At 38.5% G+C, this 23,972-nt stretch overlaps 1 protein-coding gene and 1 pseudogene across 1 annotated transcript; both read right to left on the bottom strand.

Moving 5' to 3' along the window:
• Positions 1-10,626: 10,626 nt before the first annotated feature.
• LOC137730985 (26S proteasome non-ATPase regulatory subunit 13 homolog B) lies at positions 10,627-16,861 on the bottom strand. The gene is made up of 6 exons (XM_068470016.1): positions 16,574-16,861; positions 14,309-14,755; positions 13,181-13,261; positions 12,225-12,421; positions 12,031-12,130; positions 10,627-11,126 (listed from the first exon to the last, which is right to left on the bottom strand). The coding sequence occupies exons 1-6, from the start codon at positions 16,721-16,723 to the stop codon at positions 10,941-10,943; spliced, it is 1,161 nt and encodes a 386-aa protein (XP_068326117.1). The 5' UTR covers positions 16,724-16,861; the 3' UTR covers positions 10,627-10,940.
• Positions 16,862-21,839: 4,978 nt separating this feature from the next.
• LOC137732933 (extra-large guanine nucleotide-binding protein 3-like) overlaps positions 21,840-23,972 on the bottom strand; it is an 11,670-nt pseudogene continuing 9,537 nt past the window's right edge.

The following is a 23,972-nucleotide window of genomic DNA, read 5'->3' as shown; positions in this document are numbered from 1 at the left end:
TACAAACAAATGAAATAGGGAAATATGGCAATTTGGCTATGGTGGTCACTACTAACTTCATCTTGAATATGTGTTATGCAATTCAATAACATGTTTTGAATGAAATTGACATGAGTTCTAGTATTTGGAACTAAATGATGAAATGCCTTCTAAGTAGCAACCAAGCAACCAAGCAACGAATAATGAGATCATGCAACGACTTTAGAAAACAAAGAATGCACAGATTTTAACTCTCCAAATAAACGTTTAGGTTCAAGTCTCACAAGGTTGTAGCGTTAATTTGAGTTCCTTCCTTCAAGCATGTTACAAAAACTGATTTTTTTCTTTTATGATTGCATGTGAATTCATAAGTTATAACCACAACCAAGCATAAACATAGAGTAAATCAAACTTTCATCCATGTTAATCACTCTCTTTAACAGCCATGTATTTAAAAACCAAATCCTCATCATTGTGTTGGAAGGTACCCTAAGACACAAACAAACACACAAAAATAACTCTTTTTTGGGTTTTTTAAAACAAATTTTTCAAATTTTTCTTTGATTTTCGGATTTTTACTTCAAAACATACTAAAACACACCAAAACTGCTTAAAAACACTTAAAAACAGCAAGGAACAAGTTTTGAAATAATGGGTGATAAAATCCCACGAATTTGCATGAAAAACACTTAGTTACCCCCCCACACTTAAATCAAACATTGTCCTCAATGTTTTAAGCATAGAATCACACAAAAAAACACACAAACAGCAAGTAAAACAACTAAATAGGCAGATTAGAAAGAATCAACAAAGAGAAGGGTTTAGGAACGCAAATCTGGAATTAGAGTGCTTTCTAAGTCTTCCTTTGTTGAATGCATGGGTTGCCTCCCAAGTAGCGCTTGCTTTTACGTCGTACAGCCGGACGAAGACCTCATTCACTCCTTACTAGGGCCTACGGCTTCCAAGGGTATGTCATCCACGGCATGCTCCACAAAGGTGTCATAATAGGGCTTCAAACGATGCCCGTTCACCTTGAATTCATGTCCCGTTTTCAAGCTTTGGATTTGGACTGCACCATGAACAAAAACATTAGTAATAACAAATGGTCCAATCCACTTAGAACGTAGCTTACCGGGAAACAAACGTAATCGGGAATTGAACAATAACACTTTCTGCCCAATTGAGAATGATTTCCCACGGATCATGTTATCATGGAAAGCTTTGGTCTTTTGCTTGTAAATGCTTGCATTATCGTACGCCTCGTGCCTTATCTCATCAAGCTCATTTAATTGCCATCTCCTTTGACTTCCCGCTTCATCGAGGTTCATGTTAAACTTCTTGATGGCCCAAAGTGCTTTGTGCTCCAATTCAACGGGAAGATGGCACGCCTTGCCATAGACAAGTCGAAAGGGGGACATCCCAATGGGGGTTTTGTACGCCGTACGATACGCCCAAAGTGCATCATCTAACCGTAAGCTCCAATCCTTCCTTGTTGGCCCAACGGTCTTCTCAAGTATTTGCTTGATCTCTCGGTTGGAAACCTCGGCTTGGCCATTCGTTTGAGGATGGTAAGGTGTAGAAACCTTATGGGTGACATGATATTTCCTCAATAACGCTTCAATGGTCCGATTGCAAAAGTGTGACCCTCCATCACTAATGATCACTCGTGGCATTCCAAACCTTGCAAAAATGTTAGTTTTAATAAAATCTGCAACCACTTTAGAATCATTAGTCCGGGTGGCCTTGGCTTCCACCCATTTTGACACATAATCAACCGCAAGCAAAATATACATGAAACCATACGATGAAGGGAAGGGACCCATAAAATCAATACCCCAAACATCAAAAATTTCAACATTTAGGATAGAAACCTGCGGCATTTGGTCCTTTGCACTAATTCCACCCATTCTTTGGCATTTATCACATGTTAAGCAAAACGTTCTAGCATCCTTAAAAATACTAGGCCAATAAAATCCACATTGTAACACTTTGAGGGCCGTGCGTTGTGTGCCAAAGTGCCCTCCACATGCATATGTATGACAAAAACTCAAAATTGAATGACATTCAGAATCATGCACACAACGACGTATAATCTGATCGGGACAAAATTTCCATAAGTATGGATTATCCCACACATAAAACCGTGCATCATGCCTAAGTTTGTCACGTTGGTGCCTATTGAACTCACTTGGAATACGTTTTGACACCAAAAAATTAACTATATCAGCATACCACGGTGTACTAACCTTTATGGACAGCAATTGTTCATCGGGGAATGTCTCTGCAATGGGTAGGGACTCCTCATTATGCACCATGCGGCTTAGGTGGTCAGCCACCACATTCTCCACGCCCTTCTTATCCCGAATCTCAATGTCAAACTCTTGTAGGAGCAATAGCCATCGAATTAGTCTAGGCTTGGCCTCTTTTTTTGTAAGCAAATACTTGAGAGCTGCATGATCAGTAAAAATAATAACTTTAGTCCCAAGTAAATATGACCGAAACTTATCTAATGCAAATACCACAGCAAGTAATTCTTTTTCAGTTGTTGAGTAATTTAATTGAGCATCATTTAATATTCTAGAAGCATAATAAATAACATGAGGTTGTTTGTCCTTTCGCTGCCCCAAAACAGCACCAATTGCATAGTCCGAAGCATCACACATCAACTCGAATGGGAGGCTCCAATCTGGAGGTGTGATAATAGGAGCCGACGTGAGAGCCTCCTTAAGGTGCTTGAATGCCGTGGAGCATGCATCATCAAACTCAAACGCCACCTCTTTTTGCAGCAATCGGCATAGTGGCTGTGCAATCTTCGAGAAATCCTTTATGAACCGCCTATAAAAACCTGCGTGACCAAGAAACGAACGAACCTCTCTAACCGAAGTTGGAGCGGGTAAGTGACGAACAAGGTCTACCTTAGATTTATCTACTTCAATGCCTTTTTCAGAAATAATATGTCCTAAAACAATACCTTGTTTAACCATGAAGTGACATTTTTCCCAATTAAGCACAAGATTTGTTTCAACACAACGGTTCAAAATCAAACTAAGATTACTTAAACAACCATCAAATGAATTACCAAACACACTGAAATCATCCATAAAAACCTCAATAATTTTCTCAACATAATCTGAAAATATGCTCATCATGCATCTTTGAAATGTAGCAGGTGCGTTACATAACCCAAATGGCATACGACGATAAGCAAATGTACCAAAGGGGCATGTAAAAGTAGTCTTTTCTTGATCATCCGGGGCAATAACAATTTGATTATAACCAGAATATCCATCAAGAAAACAATAAAATGAATGACCCGCTAACCTTTCCAACATTTGATCTAGGAACGGCAATGGGAAGTGGTCCTTCCTCGTGGTGGCGTTTATCTTCCTATAATCAGTGCATACGCGCCAACCGGTTTGAACTCGAGTGGGCACTAGCTCATTCTCTGCGTTCTCCACAACCATCACTCCAGATTTCTTCGGCACGCATTGGATAGGCGAAACCCACTTACTATCCGAGATAGGATAGATAACTCCACAATCTAACAGCTTGATTATCTCCTTCTTCACAACTTTCATCATCGGAGGGTTAAGACGGCGTTGAGCCTCTCTAGTTGGTTTGGCCCCCTCCTTAAGAAATATATGATGCATGCATGTGGTGGGACTAATAACTTTGATATCGGCCAATGTCCAACCTAGGGCAGATTTGAATTCCTTCAAAACACGCACTAGTTTCTCCTCTTCTTGTGCCGTGAGTGATGAAGAAATGATGGCCGGTAATGTCTCCTTTTCTCCCAAGAAAATGTACTTCAAATGACCCGGTAATGGTTTGAGATCAAGGGTAGGTGCCTGAACTATAGATGGAAGCAATTTGTTAGTCGAAATGGGAATGGACTCACGGTTAATATACTTACCATCAAGCTTAGGTGAGGACTCAAGGGCAGCCACAACTTCAAGTAATTCCTCACTAGGGGCACGGCATGGGATGACTCTTGTATGCCGTGGGCATGCATGCACTCTTCCTCCTTTGTTTTGAGTTCCATGCCTCGTGTAATGACTTTTTCAAGCGCATCGTCATTCAAATCGTCGAGATATCCCTGCGCCAAAGAGTCAATTATATCAATAGAAAAGCATGAATGGTCCTCACTAGGGTATTTAATGGAATCAGAAAGATTAAAATTAACAACTTCCCCATCGAATTCCATGGACAAAGTTCCACTATACACGTCAATCTTCGTCCGGGCCGTCTTCATGAATGGCCTTCCAAGTAGAATGGGCAGCAAAGGAGCATGGTCCGATTCATCCATTTCGAGGACATAGAAATCCGCCGGGAAGACCAAATGATTAACCTGCACAAGAACATCTTCCAAAACTCCCTTTGGATAGGCGTTAGATCTATCGGCCAATTGTATTATTACCCCATCATTTTTCAATGCTCCTAAGTTCATAGATGCATAAATGGAATATGGCATAACATTTATAGAAGCACCTAAATCAAGCATGGCAGATTCAAATCTAGTATTCCCAATGACACAAGGAATGGTAAAGCTACCTGGATCTTTGCATTTGGGAGGTAGTTTGCGTTGCAAGATGGCGGACACATTTTCACCTACCTTTACCACTTCCATAGTCGACATCCTCTTCCTAGTGGTACACAACTCCTTCAAGAACTTAGCATACCTCGGAACTTGCTTGATTGCATCTAACAAAGGTATGTTGACTTGAACTTTGCGAAACGTCTCGAGAATGTCCTTTTCCGCTTCCTCTTTTTTTGTTTGCTTAAATCTACTAGGAAAAGGAATATTCAAAGGAAAAGCATTAGTAGGAACTGAACTTGACACACTTTTACCTTTATGGGGTGAATTGGACGGTTTAGGATCACTTGGAACTTGCGGCACATTTGGTTCCACCTTGGCCGTGAGTGGCCTTTGCTCCTCCTCTTCAATTCTCAACTCGTCCTCCTCGTTGGAACGTGATTTGGATGGTTTGAGGTCAGATCCGACTTGCTTTCCACTTCGCAAATGCATAGCTTTTGCAGATTCGAATCCACCTTTCGGATTGACCATCGTTGAGCTAGGCAACCTTCATTGCTCACGAAATTGCCCCATGAACTCGGCAATCTGTCCCACTTGCTTCTCCAAGTTGTCCACCCTCTTGTCTTGGATTTGCCTCTCTTTGTTTTGAGTTTGGACTTCCTGCGTCAAAGTAGTAAGTAATTGAAAAATCTTATCATTATCACTTGAATTACCTACATTGCTTTGGGCAGGTTGTGCTTGGGCTTGTGGTGGTGCCAACGGTTTTTGATAGAAACCCGGGGGTTGTTGCCTAAATCCGCTTTGTTGTTGACCTTGTTGGGGGTCTCGCCATTTGAAATTCGGATGATCACGCCAACCGGGATTGTAAGTATTAGAGAACGGATCACCACGTGATTGGTATTGGTAGCCATATCCCACGGCATTGAGTGTCTCCCACCCTCCATTCTCGATTAATTGTGGGCACTTGTCCGTAGGGTGTCCTTGCATGGAGCATACGCCACAAGAAGCTACGGTTTTAACTTTTGGACCTTCCACCACCTGAGAAATCAACGTAGTAAGGTTAGCCATTTGATTTTGAAGTTCGGTTATGGCACTTACCTCATTGACTTGGTGTTGCCGTGGGGTACTCCTCTGTCCAACGCCTTCGTATTGTTGAGCGTTCAATGCTCGGTTAGCGATCAAGACCTTGGCATCCCTGGGCGTCTTGTCCACCAATGCTCCCCTCGCCGAAGCATCAAGCATTTGACGTTCTAGAGGTAGGAGACCCTCGTAGAAATATTGCAAGAGCAACTCCTCCTTCATCTGATGCTGTGGACAAGAAGCAACAAGTGATTTAAATCGTTCATAATACGTAGGAAAAGACTCACCTTCTTCTTGCTGGATTCCGCTTATCTTTTTGCGTAGGAGGATGATGCGAGAAGTTGGAAAGAACTTCTCCAAATACGCTCTCTTCATACTCTCCCAAGAAGTGACAGTGCCGGGAGCTAACTCATATAACCAATCTTTGGCTTTATCCATCAAAGAGAATGGAAAAGCCTTCATCTTCAAGATATTTCCGTCAACAGTGACGGGAGTCATACTAGAGCAAACTACTTCAAATTCTTTCAAATGTTTGTTAGGATCTTCCATGGACAAGCCATGGTATTTAGGAATATGATGAAGCAAACTTGACTTTAATTCAAACTCATCCGTCTTACCTTGGGCAGCCGTGGGGTATTGAATGCACAAGGGTGCGGCATTACCCAATCCCGAAGCTGCAAGCTCCTTGAGTGTACGGTTGTCCACCGCCATGCCTTGGACTTCTTCAAATATCCCTGCCGTGGCTTCCTCCTCCTCTTCTTCAAATTCAGAGACGGACTCGGAACTTGCACTTGATTCACTAGGTTCCGGGTTCTTCCTCTTACGTCTCAACTCACGCTCAAAATCGTCGTCAAAGTCTAAAATATGTTCGTGAACCGGATTAGAACTCCGAGTCATAAACAAGTACCTAAAACAAGAAACAAAATAACATAAGAATCTGATCTAATAAGAAAAACGAAAATAACAATCCAAGGGATTAGCAAAGTTGCTAATCCCCGGCAACGGCGCCAAAAATTTGATGCGAAATAATTAAGCACACAAATTAAAACCCTCTTGTGACAATTGTAGTAAAGATTCAAGTACGGATCGTTCTAGACCGGGGATTAGGAGGGATTGCTAAACACTTGGAAACTGACTTAAAAACTCAAAAACAAAGTTTAAAACACTAAACTCGACTCAAAGAATGCAAAACTAAAAGTTAAAACACTTAAACAAACCTAAAACCCAAAACAGCAACTAGAAGACTCAAAACTGCCTAAAAACCACTTTCTGGGCAGTTTTGAGCACCTACACTAATTTGGACGAAATTGGGTGAAAACTTGAATCTAAATACTTAGAAACATAAGTCAAAACACTTTCTAACTAATCTAAGACTTCAAATTAAAGGGGGGTTTGTTTTGGACGAAAATTTAACATAAAACAGAAACTTTAAACTAAACAGATTGTAGAATGTTTTTGGATAAAAAGGATGGATAAAAAGCTAGTTAGGAGGTTCTTCTCCACACATGTCACACTTGCAAACAAAACGATTTTCAGTTGTTCTTCCAATAAATTATAAATACTCAACGCCCCAGATTAACCGTGAATTGCACTAATTAACCCTCAGTTTTTCCACAAGTTATTAAGTTGGATGATTGCATACGACAACTCAAAACATTCCCTACAAGTTCCCTACATGAATTGCATAATAGAGATACAAGCAAGAATCATTAAGTTCTATGAAAAACATAAGCATTGACGAAGCATTCGTTACTATGAATTGCATGAAACTTATGCTAAGAATTCATTCAACGCGATCGTTTTCAAGCGACCTTCACTACTTGTGATTATAAGATTGTAACTATTAGGTGAAACTCCCTCATAATCTAGCATCATATTCATGCATGAAAACTAAGCGTGCACTCTCAATCAACATACACAAATAAGGTAACAATCAAATAGATGAACGAATTTAATCCACAACTTATGAAATAACAACTGAATGTAATCAAATCATATTGCAAGCATGTACATGGTTTTGAATTCCCCCCTAACCAAGGGGGTTTAGTTCCTCATACTCACAACACAAAGAATATCAAAATTAAACATGGAATTCAACGGAAAGACAACACCTAAAACGTTCCAGCAATCCTCAATAGAATGCCATGAACGTCCCAAGCTTTTTCTCCTCCTCTTGTCTGCGGCACAAGAACTAGGACAGGTTCTAGGGGTTATTTAGATGGAAGAGTAGGTAAGGAATGATATGGTAGTGTTTAGGGGACATGGGGGTTGCGGCAAAGTGTGAAAATATGGCAGATTGTTGGAGGAAGGCTGCGGCAAGGGGGCTGAATATATTTTGACGAATTTCTGATTTGTGGAGAGGGTTATATCTGCGGCAAGGTGGTAAAACATATATATATAGGCAGCCAAACCCTAAAGAAATCAGGTTAGACAAATGGGCTAGGGTTTGGGTGCGGCAAGGGTTGGAAATCCACCAGAAAATAGGGTTTCTAGAACATTAGGTGCGGCATGGGCTTAGGGTAGATGGATTAGGGTTTAACTTGGCAGAAATTAAATGATTAGGCCCTAGGGTGCGGCTGATTAAGTGGGCTAGGATTAGGGTTTAGGTGCGGCATGGGCTTAGGGTCCACAAGGAGTTAGGGTTTAGGTCATCTAAAAGCCCAAAGCCAAGAATAGAAACTCATGACAATGGAAACCTCCAAGAATAGAAACTTCCAACTTTAGAAACTTTGGTTGCCAATTCTGACTTCTTTGCTGTTCACTTTCATTTCTTCATTTCTTAAGCTCCTTCGACCTTCAACCTCGTCCATTCCTCGTGCTCCATTTGCATACACCACATTCCAGCTCAGTTTTGCTCCAAAAGCTCCAAATTGCATCATTTCATGTAATATGTCCTTTAAACCTGAAAACACATGAAAGTAGCTTAAAAGACTACTTTAACTAAGAAAACATAACAAAAATGCATAAGAACTAGCTAACTAAGGCGCATAAATATGCTCCTATCAGGCACAGTTCTTCACGTGATGTTCACCTCCCGCATCACACGCTCATCTTGGATCCAAGTTAGGTGCAAGTCCTGTTGTACATACCACTTTAGGTGGTTCCGACTGGTAGGTGACCCACGATTATTCGCAGAGTCTTCACGTGATCGTAGCACTCGAGCGTATTTATTTACACCCAGTCCTGTCGTACAGACCACTTTAGGTGGTTCCGACTCTTGTGCAGGTATAGTTGTTGAGATGTGGATTCGAGCTCTAGATTCAGCCGTACAGGTCACGTTAGGTGACTCCGGCTGACATATCATTTGCATTGATTGATATCACCTGGTTTACTTATACTTTATGCTGAGAAATTTGTCATGGCATATTTATGAATGTTGTTACTCTGAGCATGATTTCGTTATATTCATATATTCTATTTTCTGGGAACTTATACAGGTTTTACGGAGAGGGGTTAGAACTTTTGAGAATGAAATGATTTTGAAAAGCTTTGTTTTTGCTCACTCACACTTTCTGTTTTGCGCCCTTCCAGGTTTTAGGTAGAAGCTCTTTGGTGGCTCACGAGGACTTTGACGGTGGTTCTGACAAACAACACAAATGTAGGATCACCTTTGGGTGTTGTGTAATTAGTATTCGTCCTACTGGACTGCACTTAGACTTTTTGTGCTCTGATTATATTTATCACACTTAGTCTTACACTAGCGTATTACTTTAACTAGTTTATCTAGTAGTTTGGTTTTTATTTATTCGTTTTTCTATTATTATTTATACTTCCACACTATGCACATGGCTACGTCACTCTCACGTGACGAGCAACACGCCTTGATTTCGATGGGGGTGTCACAAATCATGCGATCTGGACGCGCGAGTGGAAGAAGGGGGATCGCGAGTGCGTGGAGGTGAAGGCAATGTGAGGTGCGGCAGCAGTTGCAGCGGAGGAGGGACTGGGGTGCGACAGCAAAGGAGGGGGATCGCGAGTGCCCGTTGGGTTTTGCATTCTTTTAATTTTTTAAAAATTTAAAATTTAAAATTTTTATTAATTTTATATTGTGGTTGACGTGAGCCCATGTCACATTGCCTTCAGGAACTCGGGCTATCACAAATCGTCGGGCCTTTCCCTCGGGCCTGCTCAGGCTCGCTTGCCAGCACACGCTAGGCTTCATCACTCGGGCTACATGGCCCTGTTCCTGCGCTTGTCCCTCGGGCTGGAGCACACAATGGACTTGCTCTAATTAAGTTTAGATACTTCTATTTACCCACATTTTTATTTCACTTTTTAAAATTTTTGGTTATTAATCTTTTTAAATTCATTTGATCCAACAATATTGTGTGATAAGCATCATTCTAAAAATTCTCACCTAATGCTACTTAGGCCTAGTCTTGATACTAGGCGGCTGACTACCGTCCTGATTAGTTCATAGATGTTTGAAAATTTTAAAAATGCGACTACATCTACTTAGCCGTCCGCCTAGCTCACCTAATCTCACAAAGAATCTTCGTTCAATAAGAATAAAATGACAAAAATTCCCTTAGTTTTTGTTGGATTAATTTGGTTTATTTATTTTATTCAATACGAAATGATCAAAATGATTAACGGTGAACAATCTCAATGACAACTTCTATCAATTTCAAATCACAATGACAAAAATGAAAAGTTAGCCAATCTCAAGGGTCATTTCAAGCTAAAAAGCCAAAGATTTATAATAAAAGTACTTCTAGTAGAAACACTTGTGAGCAACGCTACTTTCTGCTTTCTTGAAAGAAGCAATCTCCAGCTGCAACGGGCACCAGAGAATACAATTTTGTCAAAGCTGAATTCATGCAACCAACCCTAAACCCTAAAATACATGTCACACAAATACTCTGATGCAATGTAACCCCATTTTGGCAATGCACGCACTGCAAAAATGAAGGATTTTTAGGTTCAAACGGTCATCCATCCGCGAGTAACAGAACACGAAACATTTACCGCGAAATGAACCAGTAGCGAGAAGGAGAAAATCATTAAAACTAAAGAAAAAGCATAAAGTTAGGTTATCTAAGGAAAGGAAAATTCAAAATACAAAGGTATAACGACAGCGCGTTTTAATCGATTCACCACGTCTCTAGGCATGCCATGCCACTAAACAATGGAGTATTACTCCCAAGTACAGTACACAAGGCCGCTCCTTCCAGGAAAATGATTCAACAAAAAAGCATCACCAATAAGAAAAGCAGCATAAAGAAAGTTGGCCCGAAGTGCTCAATCAACCGAAAACTAGTGTTTCCTGGCCGCCCTTGCATTTTGAACCCCCCATTTTTCCGATAAGGATTTGTTACACTAGGCAGAAAATAAAGCAAGAGGCGACTCAAGACGCAACCAAATCAGGTGTTTCTGCCTCGATCGATAACAAAGCAGTATGGACTTTGTCCAACCAACCGTCCAGCCTATCACGCAACGATTGGATCTGTGGAATCCCCAAAACTCTTGGCTGCACCCAGGACACATGCACCGTCTCCTCAACCTGATCGATTATTCCCTCAATCAGATGAACCTGCAGTCAACATCTCTCCCATAATTATTAAATAGAAAATAGAAAGAAAGCAACACTTTCTAACTCCAGAATAAGCAAATAAGTCATCTAACACCCTGCTTGTCTGCAATATAGAAAATCCAAATGCAAATCAGATTAACAAAGAAACTACCAAATCATAACGTATTCAGTCTCCTTTTATTTATAAAATTAACAGTGCCAAGTCTTAAGCAAACCCCGCAAAAACAGCAAGAAAAAAAATCCGATTAATTACTTCCTTGTTAAGGCAGAAACTACTATCCTAAATCTTCCCTTATTACAACTATTGTACAAGACAGCTATACAACTACAAAACAATTGGATGCAATAAAGGCCTTAAATTTATTGTCTGAAACTAAATTGTATGTAAAATAATATTACAAATAAATACAAGAACAACATATAATTATTTCTACTCATTTGCATGTCACATGCTGCATGCTGCATGCAACATACAATATATCCTAGGTCAGTTATATTGAATTGAAAGTGTGGAACCCACAACATATGTGCAAATAAGATTTGAAATGCCAATACCATATACATAGGATCTAACATGTCTCAAACGTGTTCATGTGATCAACTTTAGAATACTAGCACTTTACCAAGTAAAAAGTTCAGTCTCTCAAATCATAAGCTTCTCATTTTTTTTTTTTTTTTAAAATTCCTATTCTGAATGCAAGAGTTATGAAAAGTATCGTTGTGAGTACTTAATCTTTACTTGTTACTAAGACATGCATTGAGAACTGTCGTCATAAAAAACATTCTTCTCTACTGGTATACATCTGCAAGTGGGGAGAAATGAAAAGGCAGGGGTCGTAGAACTTTAGTTTGGACAATCCAAATTAATTCACTGTCTATCAAGTTTAAGAATACAGGAACTTACGGAAAGGCTCTTCACAAGAAGATGCTCCACATCCTCAACAGAAAGTTTGGTGCGCTCTGCAATGATACTCAATGGTATAGTCCGATCTTCAGATGGCCGGCTGCAAGGACCATATCAATTTAGTGAATAGTAGTTCAAAAGCACACACCTTTGTTACAGATTACAAGTGAAAGGACAATCTAGAACACACAAACCTGAAGATAATTTCCATCAAGCACAGAATGTTAATCTTCTCCAAAAGCTTCTTCTCATTTTCAACTAATGCTGGTTGTGCTCTCAAAGCAGCATTGTGTACACGACATAATTCTTGATACCGAACTAAATCACCAGAGTTGAACGCTTGAAGAATATAGTAAAGCCACTCTACCTTTGTCCCTAGAAGGCTCTTAATCTGGATAGATTGTTAAAATTTGTCATATATTAAAAAAGAAAAGTGAAGCACAAATAACTTATAATGTAGCCTACAGGCTACACATATCAGAAGAAACACATGGCAACTACATAGAAACTTTTTAGGTATGTAATTAATATCTATATAAGCAGTAGGTCTTTCTAGGTATGTAATTAATATCTATATAAGCAGTAGGTCATCCACTAAAACACTAATGGACGGTGCAAGCGTCCACGGTAGGGTAGATAAGAGAAATTCAGATCCTAAAACCACATGGTTCACAAAACCATTATGCAAACCCAATGTACAAACATTTATCCATGTAAAAAGAACCATGTATGCACATATCATACAAAGATCCAGGCAACTAGGTTTGAGATGACAATCACTTCATGATAGTCTATAGCAGTAGAAATCAAAAGTAATTTATCAGGCTCTAGGTGGGAAAGTGAAAATAAAACCAAAGTAAAAAAAGGGTACATGAATTGCGGTAATAACTGGTGACTGTACAGTGTATGATAAATAGCAGTATCAACAAGACTGCATTGCGAATCTACATACAGGCTTAGTTGCGCATGCATTACTTAGTTTCTGATCAATTTCAAATCCAATGTCCTAGTATTTGGTGCAAAAATATTTCATATAAAGTAACAAAAACACCTTGTGCATCTTGAAAGGGAACTCTTCCACGTAACACGCAGTGCACAGGAAGCAAAATATTATGCAACCAAACAAAAAACACAGCAAAAATGTTCTTACAATAGGATGCGCAAGCAGCTCTCCAAAGTTGTAGATATTATCTCCCAGGAGTGCAGAAAGGGACAAATCAAATGCCAGATCCTTAAATACGATGCAAACAACCAAACCGTTAAAAATTATCATGGATTAAACAAAATAAACTACCAATCAGTCACTCAGAAGTAAAAATAAAATTAAAAAGTTACCAAATATGAACAGTTGACTCATAGGAATCTGAAAGATAAATATTACTGTCGGCAGAGGCTATCACTCACACCCTAATCACAACTGTTCAAATGCATACTGAACCAGTAAAGAATAAAAAAGTATGAAATGATACCCTTAATTAACTATGGGTTGAACAGAGTCAATGTTCAAGGCAGCCTGCACACTACAAGTGCACTTAGCCAAGTTAATGGATTCTCCTAGAAGGGTACTAACATGTAACTACAAACCTTTCCAGTTCTTGCAAACCAGAAATGCCCAATTAACTGACAGAAAAAGAATTGAATGCATTTCTCCTCTTTCGTCCACCTATGCTACAATAAATAAAAATTATACTACACCATTTCTATTCAAGAACATAAAAGGTTAAGTTCCCTGACATTAATCCTATTCCATATTTGTCTAACCAATAACATCTTCACATTAAGTTGTATTCTCTAAACTACCCTATTAAAATTATGGCTACAATCATATAGGTAACTGATGATGGCAGGAAGTAGAAGATTGTCCATTCTCTTTATTTTATTCCTTTGGCATAATATATTTATAAGGCAAAGCATGCTTTGGAAGATTTTAATCCAAGCATGGAACTCAACAAATTATTACACTTGATGCAAGAAAATGCTCTGTTTCTACAAAACTAGTGATTTGGTGAAAGCAAAGCCAAAAACAGTTTAATAAAGACACATGCATTTAAAAGATCCTGCAGACAGGAATATTTAGAAGAGACATTTTGCCAAGGGAGATGCAAACATAAGAAATGGAAGACATTTAAATTTAACAAACCATTTGTCTCTAGTATGTATGTGCAACTACAGATTTCAAGCCTTCTTGTAACATAACATTCCAAAATAATGATGGGATGTAGAACCTAGGAATAACTGCAAAGGAAAATGGTTCACGCATAAGAGTATCAATGCATACCAGCTTGAATGATTCTGAGAGAGACTCCACTGATGTGTATGCTAGATAAAGAAGAGCACTTTTGTAGAACTCAGCAAATTCTTGACGGAACTTATGATATTGAGATGATACCCAATAATAGCTAGCATATACAGATGGATCAATGTCAGTCATACTGTCAAGTGTAGTCTTTCCATCTTCTAGAAGCCTTTTGCACTCTTTTTGGTCTTGTTGCTCAAGTTTGAATATTGCTATTTGCATCTTAATGTAAAGGATTGGTTCCTCTATGCGTTGCTCTCTAGTGGCTTGAAGCTTCTCAATCACCCCTTCTAGGTAACTGATAGCAGCTTCCTTCTCTGGGTACTGTCGAGAAACGATTACAGCAAAGTGTGCGAGCTTGAGAAGGTTGATTTTAGTCTCAAAATCGGTGATGAAATTGTGGTATAACTGTATTAAAGCATCACCAGCCTGATATTCAATAACAAGAAACAAAAGTCAGATGTGGGAAGAAAGGACACATCCAAGAAACAAAACGTCATACTGGAATGCTTACCAATTCAAGAAAAAATACAACTTGTACATACATCCACAGACATAATACTAGCAACTAGTATTAAGAGATCATACATAACGGCATTCAACAGACCACAATTCAACAACTGATGAATTCGATTATTCAAGAAAATGTGCCAGGTTAATGAAATTCTTCGTGCAAATGAATTACATGATAAAACATAGAACCAGATGAATCCAATGCTAATTGGCTTTGTACTTTTTATCAATGCTAATGACATGTTCGGTCAAGTATAGATAAGTGCAATCTAATCTCATCTCAAGATGCTTGTAAAATAGCATTATCCTGATTAAGATCAAAACATACTTCAACAATTAAATTCCTTACGGCACACAACCATAACATGTGATGTGAAGGCACAAAGGAAGCTAAACATGACCAATTATAACTTACAAAGCAATCAAGCTACTGGCCTTGGGATGAGGATGGCAAACCTAGTTCCATGCAAATGCATGCCTAAATGTTTTTATTTTTTCCAGTTACATGCATGCTGAAATGTTATAAATGCATTTCTCATGATAAATGCACTGCACGGAGATCGAAAACTGAATAGAAAATACAATACCTATTGCGTCACATTTGTGACAACTACAATAAAGTACTTAAACTAACTTCAATTATTTGCGAGATAGTCTCTATATCTTATAAAGTATTTATTATTTGTATTGGATACGGTTCAAATTCCATTATTCTCACCTTTTAAACATTAAGGGTCTCCAATCTAATTCAGTTAATTCCTTAATCTATGAAAACAGGCATGTTGTAAAAAATACATTGAGAAAGAGAGAACATTTAGACTATGGGTTAATTTTGGTAGAGGCAGTTGGAAAGCATCTTCAAATTAGCTTTTAAACCGTAGTTTACTTTGATATATGTTTATATAGAATGCATGGGTCATACTAAACACTTTAAACAACTTTGCTATAACTGCGTAACCTCATAACAGGAACCCATTTAACCTCCTATGAGCTCCTCCCCCCTCCAGGTAGCAATGAAAGTTAAATTGCACGCCACAAAGTATACATACAAAAATACAAATTATTTGATGCATGGAGCTACATGATAATTAAGCAGCTTACTTCAAACAGTTACAACCCACTTTGCGCCCAGACAAATAACTGTAACTGGAATGGGTTCCAAGGGAATTAAAACCCATAAAAAAAAGGCATCAAGATTTAAGCCTTTGGCTCCAATCTAATAATTTAAAAAATTCGGATCAAAAGAATTAGTTACTCACAAAGAATAAAACTCAAAAGCAGAATGAATGGATTCCTAGTTCCTGGACCTCTAGTTACTCAAATTACCCGAAAAGAGTAGAACCACAACAAAGGCAAACGCTTTCAAAGACTTACACTAGGGTGTCACTTAATGCAACCAAAAGCAAAAATTCTAAAGATCTCTTCAAGCGTAACTTGTGCATCTTATCCAGTATGAATCACGATCTACAACCCAAGTGAGAAAACAAAACCAAATGGAAGAATCTCAAACAAAAAAACCCTAGTTCCACAACAAAAAACCTAATTTTTCCATCCAAAAGCTCATTTCCCTATTAATTTCCCCTAAAACCCCTAATTCAGCATCAAAACCCAAATACCACTTGAAGCCCCCAACCTAACGATTTCACAAACCCTAAATCTCCAGAAAAATTGTTTCAACTCACATTCCTACACTCAAGCATCAAGGAAACCCAAAATTGGGGGTGGGAAACAGACCTGAAAGACGGCGAGAGCAACGAACTGCTCGAGCTTGAGAGTGAGCTGGTGCCATAGCTTCCTCTGGTACAGATCTGCGAGTGAATTGTACCATTCGGCGAGCTCCGGATGCGCGTTGCGCAGCAACTCCAGGTACTGCAGCGCGGCCATGGCTGGTTCAGAGAGAGTATGCGAGGGTTGGAGACCCAAGGCCTGGTTTGGTTTCTATTTATGTAAATCCCCAAAAACACCTCATTTAGCTTGTGCTCAAAGAAAGAATACAACACAAAAGTGAGAAATTTGTTGGAGGCCTTATTTACTTGGTTTAGGAGATGGATGTGCGGCATGCCAAGTCGGGTCGGGTATAAGTGATGCCTTGGTTCGTTCTAGATGGAACAAAAATAAGAGAAAAGAAAAGAGTACTATTTAGCGGTGGGCACGGGTGCAGTTTCATTCTCAAATTGAAACCGGAAAGTATCAACGGTTCAGTTCGGTGTGGTTTTGCTTAATTTTTTACAAAATTCGTAACAGTTGTTCACACCGGTTCCTGTTCGGTTCATGCCGATTTACGATTTAAAATACTAAATCATTTGAATATCAAATCACAACTTGTTTTTTGCATGCTTACATTCAAATATACTTCTAAAATGGTAATACAAAGTTACAAACAAAACAAAATTCAAAACAAAACAAATTCTTTTCAAATACTAAATCAAAATGCAAATGTTCTTGGCATTGGCACCAAGCAAACAAAAAAAGAAACACGCTTCAAATGTCCTTGGTAGCAACAGCAAGCAAACCGGCCTTAGCACCTGAAACTAAACAGCAGCTCCTTGGTACCGAAAAGTATAGAGCGGCTCTTTTTCAAACAGCAAGCAAACAAGTAGTAGCAAACGAAATATACATTCACACACACACACACACATACACACACACACACACACACACACACACACACACACACATTCACACTTATAGCTTTGTGGTAGTGTGCAGATATGTTGGAAACTTGGAAGAGTATCAGAACTCACTTCTTTTACTAGTTCTGTATTACTGTACTAGTTACATCATATGTTCTCTGCGTGTATGTATATGTTTTTTCTAAGTTTCGATTATGAAGCTCATGATATTGTGGGCAAAACTGCAGGAACATTTGTTAATGGAATCTCGAGAAGCAATAAAGCCGGGTCTCTAACATATACATATAAATTCACATGTACATGCATCTTCTTTATCATACAACTATTTAATTTAATTTAATTAATTCTTTATATAAATGGTTCGGTTTGGTTTTGAGCAATTCTACCAACATGAAAATCGAAACTTGAGCTGGTCGGAACGATTCAGTTTGGTTCTTGAACCTATGTTGACTTTTTTTATTGTTAATACGATTTGTTACAGTTTATTTGTCGCGGTTTGATTCGGTTTCACGATTCTGCGGTTTTTATGTTCACCCCTAAGTATTATTGTGTCTACACACCTATCTTAATTGAGGATTAACTATAATTTATATTACGAGATCTAGAAGTCATTTGTAAAATGAGTCACAAGATTTCAATGTCCTCATATTATACCATGTAGTTTTTAAAATTAACTAATTTTACCCCTCTGTCAATTTTAGCGCTTACTTAAATGTTAAGTGTTGTTGTGGCATAGACCGATTCCACATTTGAAGTACACATTGCAGCAATTTAACCTCTTGGTCACAACAATTTAGAGTATTGGGTTAGGAAGCATGAAGTGTTTTAGGCGCGAGATAGTTATTGTAGAAATTGCCCTTGGGTGGATGATAGTTTAGTCTACATGTGCTTCAAATGAGGACACAGTCTATACCACATCAGCAATTAACGTCTAATTAGACGGTGAAATTGAAAAGGGCGTTAAATTGATGCAATTCAGATACTACGTAGTGTAACATGTGAAAATTGAAATCTCACGGGCCATTTTACCAATGACCCCCAAACTTTGTAGTGTAAAATGCAACCCCTTCTCTCTTACTTTATATTAGTTTGTCATATCTATGATATTAAGAGAAGAGGGCATATATGCCCTTTTTGAGAGGGCGTTAAATTGCCCCAACCTATTTTGTTTTATTTCATGTATGCTACTTTTTCAGAAAAATGAGATTATGTTATTCCATCGCATCTCAACTTTTTGGTTTTAAAATCTTATAATCACAATCTTTCATTCTGTGCCCTTGGATCCAAATGAAAGGACAATCCCATTGAATCCCAACAAGCGGTTGAATCAATCCTATTGAAGCCGCAAGTTCACCGTAGGCTTCATTTTCATCGTGACCATTACTTCAATCCAGCTGCCTCCCCTTTCCCCTCCACTTCTACCATAACATCTTGGGTTATCTCTGAAACCTTTGTAGATGACTACATGTTGTGCTAATTTCAGATTTAGGTTGTCTTTAAATATGCCCCAACAGTCCTATTGTTGTGGTGAAGCTTAATTTTGGATTACATGTCTTAAAAATTAGTCCTTTGTTTGAAGTTTGAATTGAGGTTACCATTCCTAATGAAAATTGTTACACCACATAAATCCTCTTTTTAAAAAATTAGTCCCTATTTAGTAGCCATGCTTGAATACTTCTCAATTTCATCGTCACCCTCTTCACATCTTCATCTAAAATATTCTTTGACAAGTTCTTTGCTGCAAACTGAGCAGCTTTTGCTCTTCGTGCCCATCAAATATACCAAAAATCGCCTATAAACTCATCGGCTTTTTTATTTTGTGCATTTTTAGGTGGAAGGGTTGAAGGAGATTGAAACTTAATCTGAAACTCTAGATTCTGACGAGGTTTTCCAGCGAATTTGGAAGCTTCCCGACTTTTTGAGGCCCTTTCAGTCATTCAGTCACCAAATCATATGTATATTTCGATTCTCCTCCTCTTGGATTTCTTTGACCATCTAATTCTTATAGGTAATTGTGGGACCATAATTTTCCAGGGTTGAAGTAAGGCTAATTAGAGTAGTGTTAACTCAGAAGTTTGGTCATAGATCATCAACTCTAAGTGAAGTTGTATTAGACGGAGCAGTGGTGCCACCATCACACTGGTATAGGGCAATAGGCAAAGTCCGAGCGACTCCACCAAGATGACCATGCTTGTTCCGCAAGACACGTGGTCTAATCTGGATATGGGCATAATTAGATCCTTATATGTCTTAGAGTTCCTACAATCTAGGAATAGATGTACATTGCAAGTAATCACGCTTCTAATAGGACGTAATATCTAATCCTAGATATCATCTTGGATTTTTCCGATTGGATGAGAATTCTATCCTATAATGGACTCTCACACAGTCAATATAAGTACACCCTCCTGGGGTCCATTTAAGGGATCTCATTCTAAGTATTCTAATTCTCTTGCCCACACACTATCTGCGACTCTCCACCCTCCCTCCACCAGACACAGTCACACACCTAACTTTCTCTCTCTCTAAGACTGCCTCTAATTCTCTCCAATGATTTTCTTTGTGTGTGTGGGGTTTCGAACTAGGGTTAGGGTTTCGAATTGGGGCTTCTACAATGGGGTTTTGAATTGGGGTTTTTGTGTGTGGGGTTTAGAATCAGGGTTAATGTTTCAAAATAGGGCTTCTACAATGGGGGTTTGAATTGGGGTTTCTTTGTAGAGTAAGACCTTCAAATCTTGGCTCTGATTGGGTTTTCCAGTCCCAATCCATCCCGAAATAATGAAAACATTTCAAGAATCCCGAAATTTGAGAATACCGAAAGTTCGGTTTGAGATCAGTATTCGGATTCCCCTCCCGAAAGGGATCGATTCGGGACTTGGATTCCTAACCCTATAACTAATTACAAAAAAATAAACTAATTTGCTTAAGTATGTTTAATTTTAAGTGTGTCATTAAAAAAAATTTGTATTGTTTGTAAGTTTTTGGGATTTCTTTTACATTGGATTAATTATGACTGTTGATTTCCAAACTTTCCTTTGGATTAATTATGACTGTTGATTTCCAAATTATGGCTCTTGCCCAATTGCCTTCCCATTTTGTAACCGTTGAACCAAGTTTTTGAGACAAAAGCCAATTTAACCCAATTGTCCTGCTAATTACGCAATGGTGAGCTTGCTCACAAAAGGACCTGAAAACTGGTTAAAACCTTTTCTATCGACATGTAAGAAATGAAAGTTTGCAAACATATCATATAAATTAATAAATACGTTGTTTCACATGAATTAATCTTTCTCACTCGGCTCTTAAATTTCATGTCCAAGAAAAGAGGCAAGTTAGTCAATTTCTCTTATTTAAACTCTGACAATTTACATGTGATTTAATATCTTAGTGGACAGTGTAGGGTAGAACATGTGCCGCGAGTTTGAAACTCTTCATTTTCTGAATTAATGTAATACTTTTAAACCTTTCCCAGTTAATAACAACAACAAAAATAAATAAATAAAATAGAATACTGTGAGAATTTATTAGTTGACCATTACCCATGCACAAAGCTCTAATCCACAAGTTTCCAATACAAGTCCAAATTACAAGTTTCCGAGTCCCAAACACAACGGCTCCACACCAACACAAACACAAAGTGCCAGCAACAACCGCTTTCTTACAACCACCACTGTTTCTTTTTATTGTTCGGACTTAAGAGTTTGTGAGGTTTTCCACCAAAAAGTGTATAAATCAAAATAATTTTTTTTTGGGTGGTTTTAAGGGTATATCTACGTAATGAGAGTGTTAATTCCTATGCAAGAGAATTCAAATCTTGTCTAATAGTTTAGTTTTCAATCTCTTCATGCATTGTTCATTATGCTTAATAATATAATGACGTCATACACCTTAAATACAGTGAATTATCCAATCCAATCATAAATATGAAACCGAGTCCTAAAGTACCGCGACCTGACAATCAAACCGAAGAATAGAAAAGGTAGTGTCTAAACTCAGAAAAAAAAAAACCCAAGCCTCGTTAGCAAACCAAAGATTACATAAAGAATTGATACCCTACATATGATTTCGAATCAGATCCAGGTCAGGAAATCAACTTTCAAGTTTCGATCTTTCAAAGGCATACTCCACATCTCACTAGAAATTTAAGCAAGCAAATTTCCATATATTTAACTTGAGACCCCGAGCATGCTCAATGTCAAATTAATTCGAGACCCCCTCGATATCATTATAATTTTATCAATTATGTTTACAAGAGTAAAAATATGCTCTTAATCCGATGAGAAGACTACAAAGAGCTTTACAATTTCCTCTCACTCTTCACTTTAATTAGGAAGCAAACGCAAATATAAAGATATTAAACATCACCCCTACTTGGCATAAGGTGAGGAGCTCATGTCTGTATTGTAAAATGAATCCTCTGGTCCGCCATAATAGGTCTCCTCCTTCTCGTCATCCCACTTCAGAACCTCCTTTACGTACTTGAATGCTTCATCAACAGTCATTCCGTCCCTTCCCCGAGCTTGCCACACAAAAAGCTTTCGGCCTGTGATGGAAGCATAAAGATCTTTGAACTTCATTGCAACATAGAAGTAAGCTTGACGGTCTAGTGACTGATTATTGTTGTGGGGTTTCACCGGACTAAAATCATTGAACCATTCGCAACAACTTAAAGGTGCCTTATTGACTTTGTCCTGTCCTCAAAGAGATCATACTTGTTTAGTATTAATATGAAAGGGGTATCCTTAAAGCAAGGGTGCCTGACCATATTCTCAAAGAGCTCATTACTTTGTATCATCTTATTTTGAAGTGACGCTTCATTGCTGCTATTGTCTGGGGAAACCCACATCTGGTTATAATCACTAAGCGCGACGCAAAACACTACCACGCATACATCTTCAAACATTTCCACCCACTTGCCCCCTTCATTCATCCCCTTAGCATTTACTTTTATAAGTTGGTATCTGCAACATCAAGTACAGAAAGTTTAGAAGAATAAAAAATCCCCAGCATTTCTCATATAAACAGGAAAATCCCCAAGAGTTATAAATCACACACACAAGAAGAAAATAGCATTACTTGGCTACATGAGGGGGTGGAGCTTCCAGATTTTCTGTGTAGGTTTCTGTGTAGGTTTCAGACATCGGACTCCGATCATCAAGAGAGAATTCTATGAGAGCCAATCCATTTGCTTGAGTGACCCCTTCTGCATATAGTATATCTCGTTCCGAAGGTTTATACTCATTGTTAGATACCTCAACAGCCTGAAGAAACAAGACCACATTGCATAAAAATCTAACACTTATCTTAATTGGCAAGGCTATGAAGAAAACATAGCAAAATTATATTCTACTTCACCAAAATTTGTTACTACACAAGTTTCGATACATGTTACCTGGCTTAAAAAGTAGTCTGCAACATTAGGAAGGAAATGAAGCTCATCTCTTCTTTTATATGTTTCCTGAATAGCAGGATCCTTCCACACTTGTTCAACTAATGGAGCATATTCACGTGTCGCAGCAGGGAAGAATGCATCTAAATCTCCAGTAGCAATAATGTCCAGGTTAATGGAGTAAACACATTTAGTAGTTTCATCTAGGTCGACCTCACCACCTGAAACAAGAATGCAATCAGATATCACATACTGAATTTTCCAAAATGCAGGGAAGAAAAGATGATTTATTTTGCAACTGGATTAATCAGCGTCACTCTTATCCAGAATGATTATCTTTAGCCTGCATAAATCATCAATGACGTAACTAAAACCTTACATTTCTATCACATGTGCAACAGATTATCCTCTTTCAGATGAAATAGTCATTAGTAAGGATAGCTTGAATGGTAAAAAAAACACACGGGTTTGAGTCTCTGCATAATAAAAATGATTGCTCCCCCAATCAAGTAAGATCGAGGTAATGTACTGAAATGTTGTGGCCAAAAAGCCCATAAGGATGCCAAAAAACCTTCTCCCTCCATACGAAATCCATATCCTCTCTTATCTTCAATATCCTGCTATTTTTGCCAAAACTTCACAATGGCACAAAGTACTAGCTTTCTTGTTCAACCTAAACACCCAAAGATCCTCATAAAGCAAGGAATAACAATCTCTGGGCAAAGCACCCACAACCCCAAACATTTTAGGAAACCTACCCCAAACAAAAGATGAAAAAGGAGAATGCAGAAAGATATGATTACACTCACCAACAGTATAGCACAAAGAACACAAATATGGCTTCAAGAAGGTATTTGGTCTTCATTTTGTGAGATCACATGTGCTAATTTTTCATTAGGCCACATTCCAAGCAAATACCTACCTGTTTCGAATACCGGGCATCAGGCATCCAAATCATCCAATAAGGCTCAACAGACAACTTGAGGGACACCCTACACGTCAAAGGAGCATTGGTTACGCGAGATGAGACAAAGGGTTAGTCAACTCTAAGAGAGTTATGGGTGTGCCTAAAGGTCAAGTCTCATGAAACAAATGGTAGAAGAAAGCAAAG

The sequence above is a fragment of the Pyrus communis genome, chromosome 4 (assembly GCF_963583255.1).
Source record: "Pyrus communis chromosome 4, drPyrComm1.1, whole genome shotgun sequence".
Taxonomy (NCBI): Eukaryota; Viridiplantae; Streptophyta; class Magnoliopsida; order Rosales; family Rosaceae; genus Pyrus; species Pyrus communis.
Note: the sequence above shows the minus strand (reverse complement) of the source record. Positions and strands in the feature narration are given on the sequence as shown.

Coding starts and splice junctions, on each gene's coding strand:
- LOC137730985 (XM_068470016.1), bottom strand. CDS start 16,723: ATGGCCGCGCTGCAGTACCTGGAGTTGCTGCGCAACGCGCATCCGGAG. Junction 13,262..14,308: donor TCTCAGAATCATTCAAGCTG/GTATGCATTGAT, acceptor ATCGTATTTAAG/GATCTGGCATTTGATTTGTC. Junction 12,422..13,180: donor AGCTGCTTGCGCATCCTATT/GTAAGAACATTT, acceptor CAATCTATCCAG/ATTAAGAGCCTTCTAGGGAC.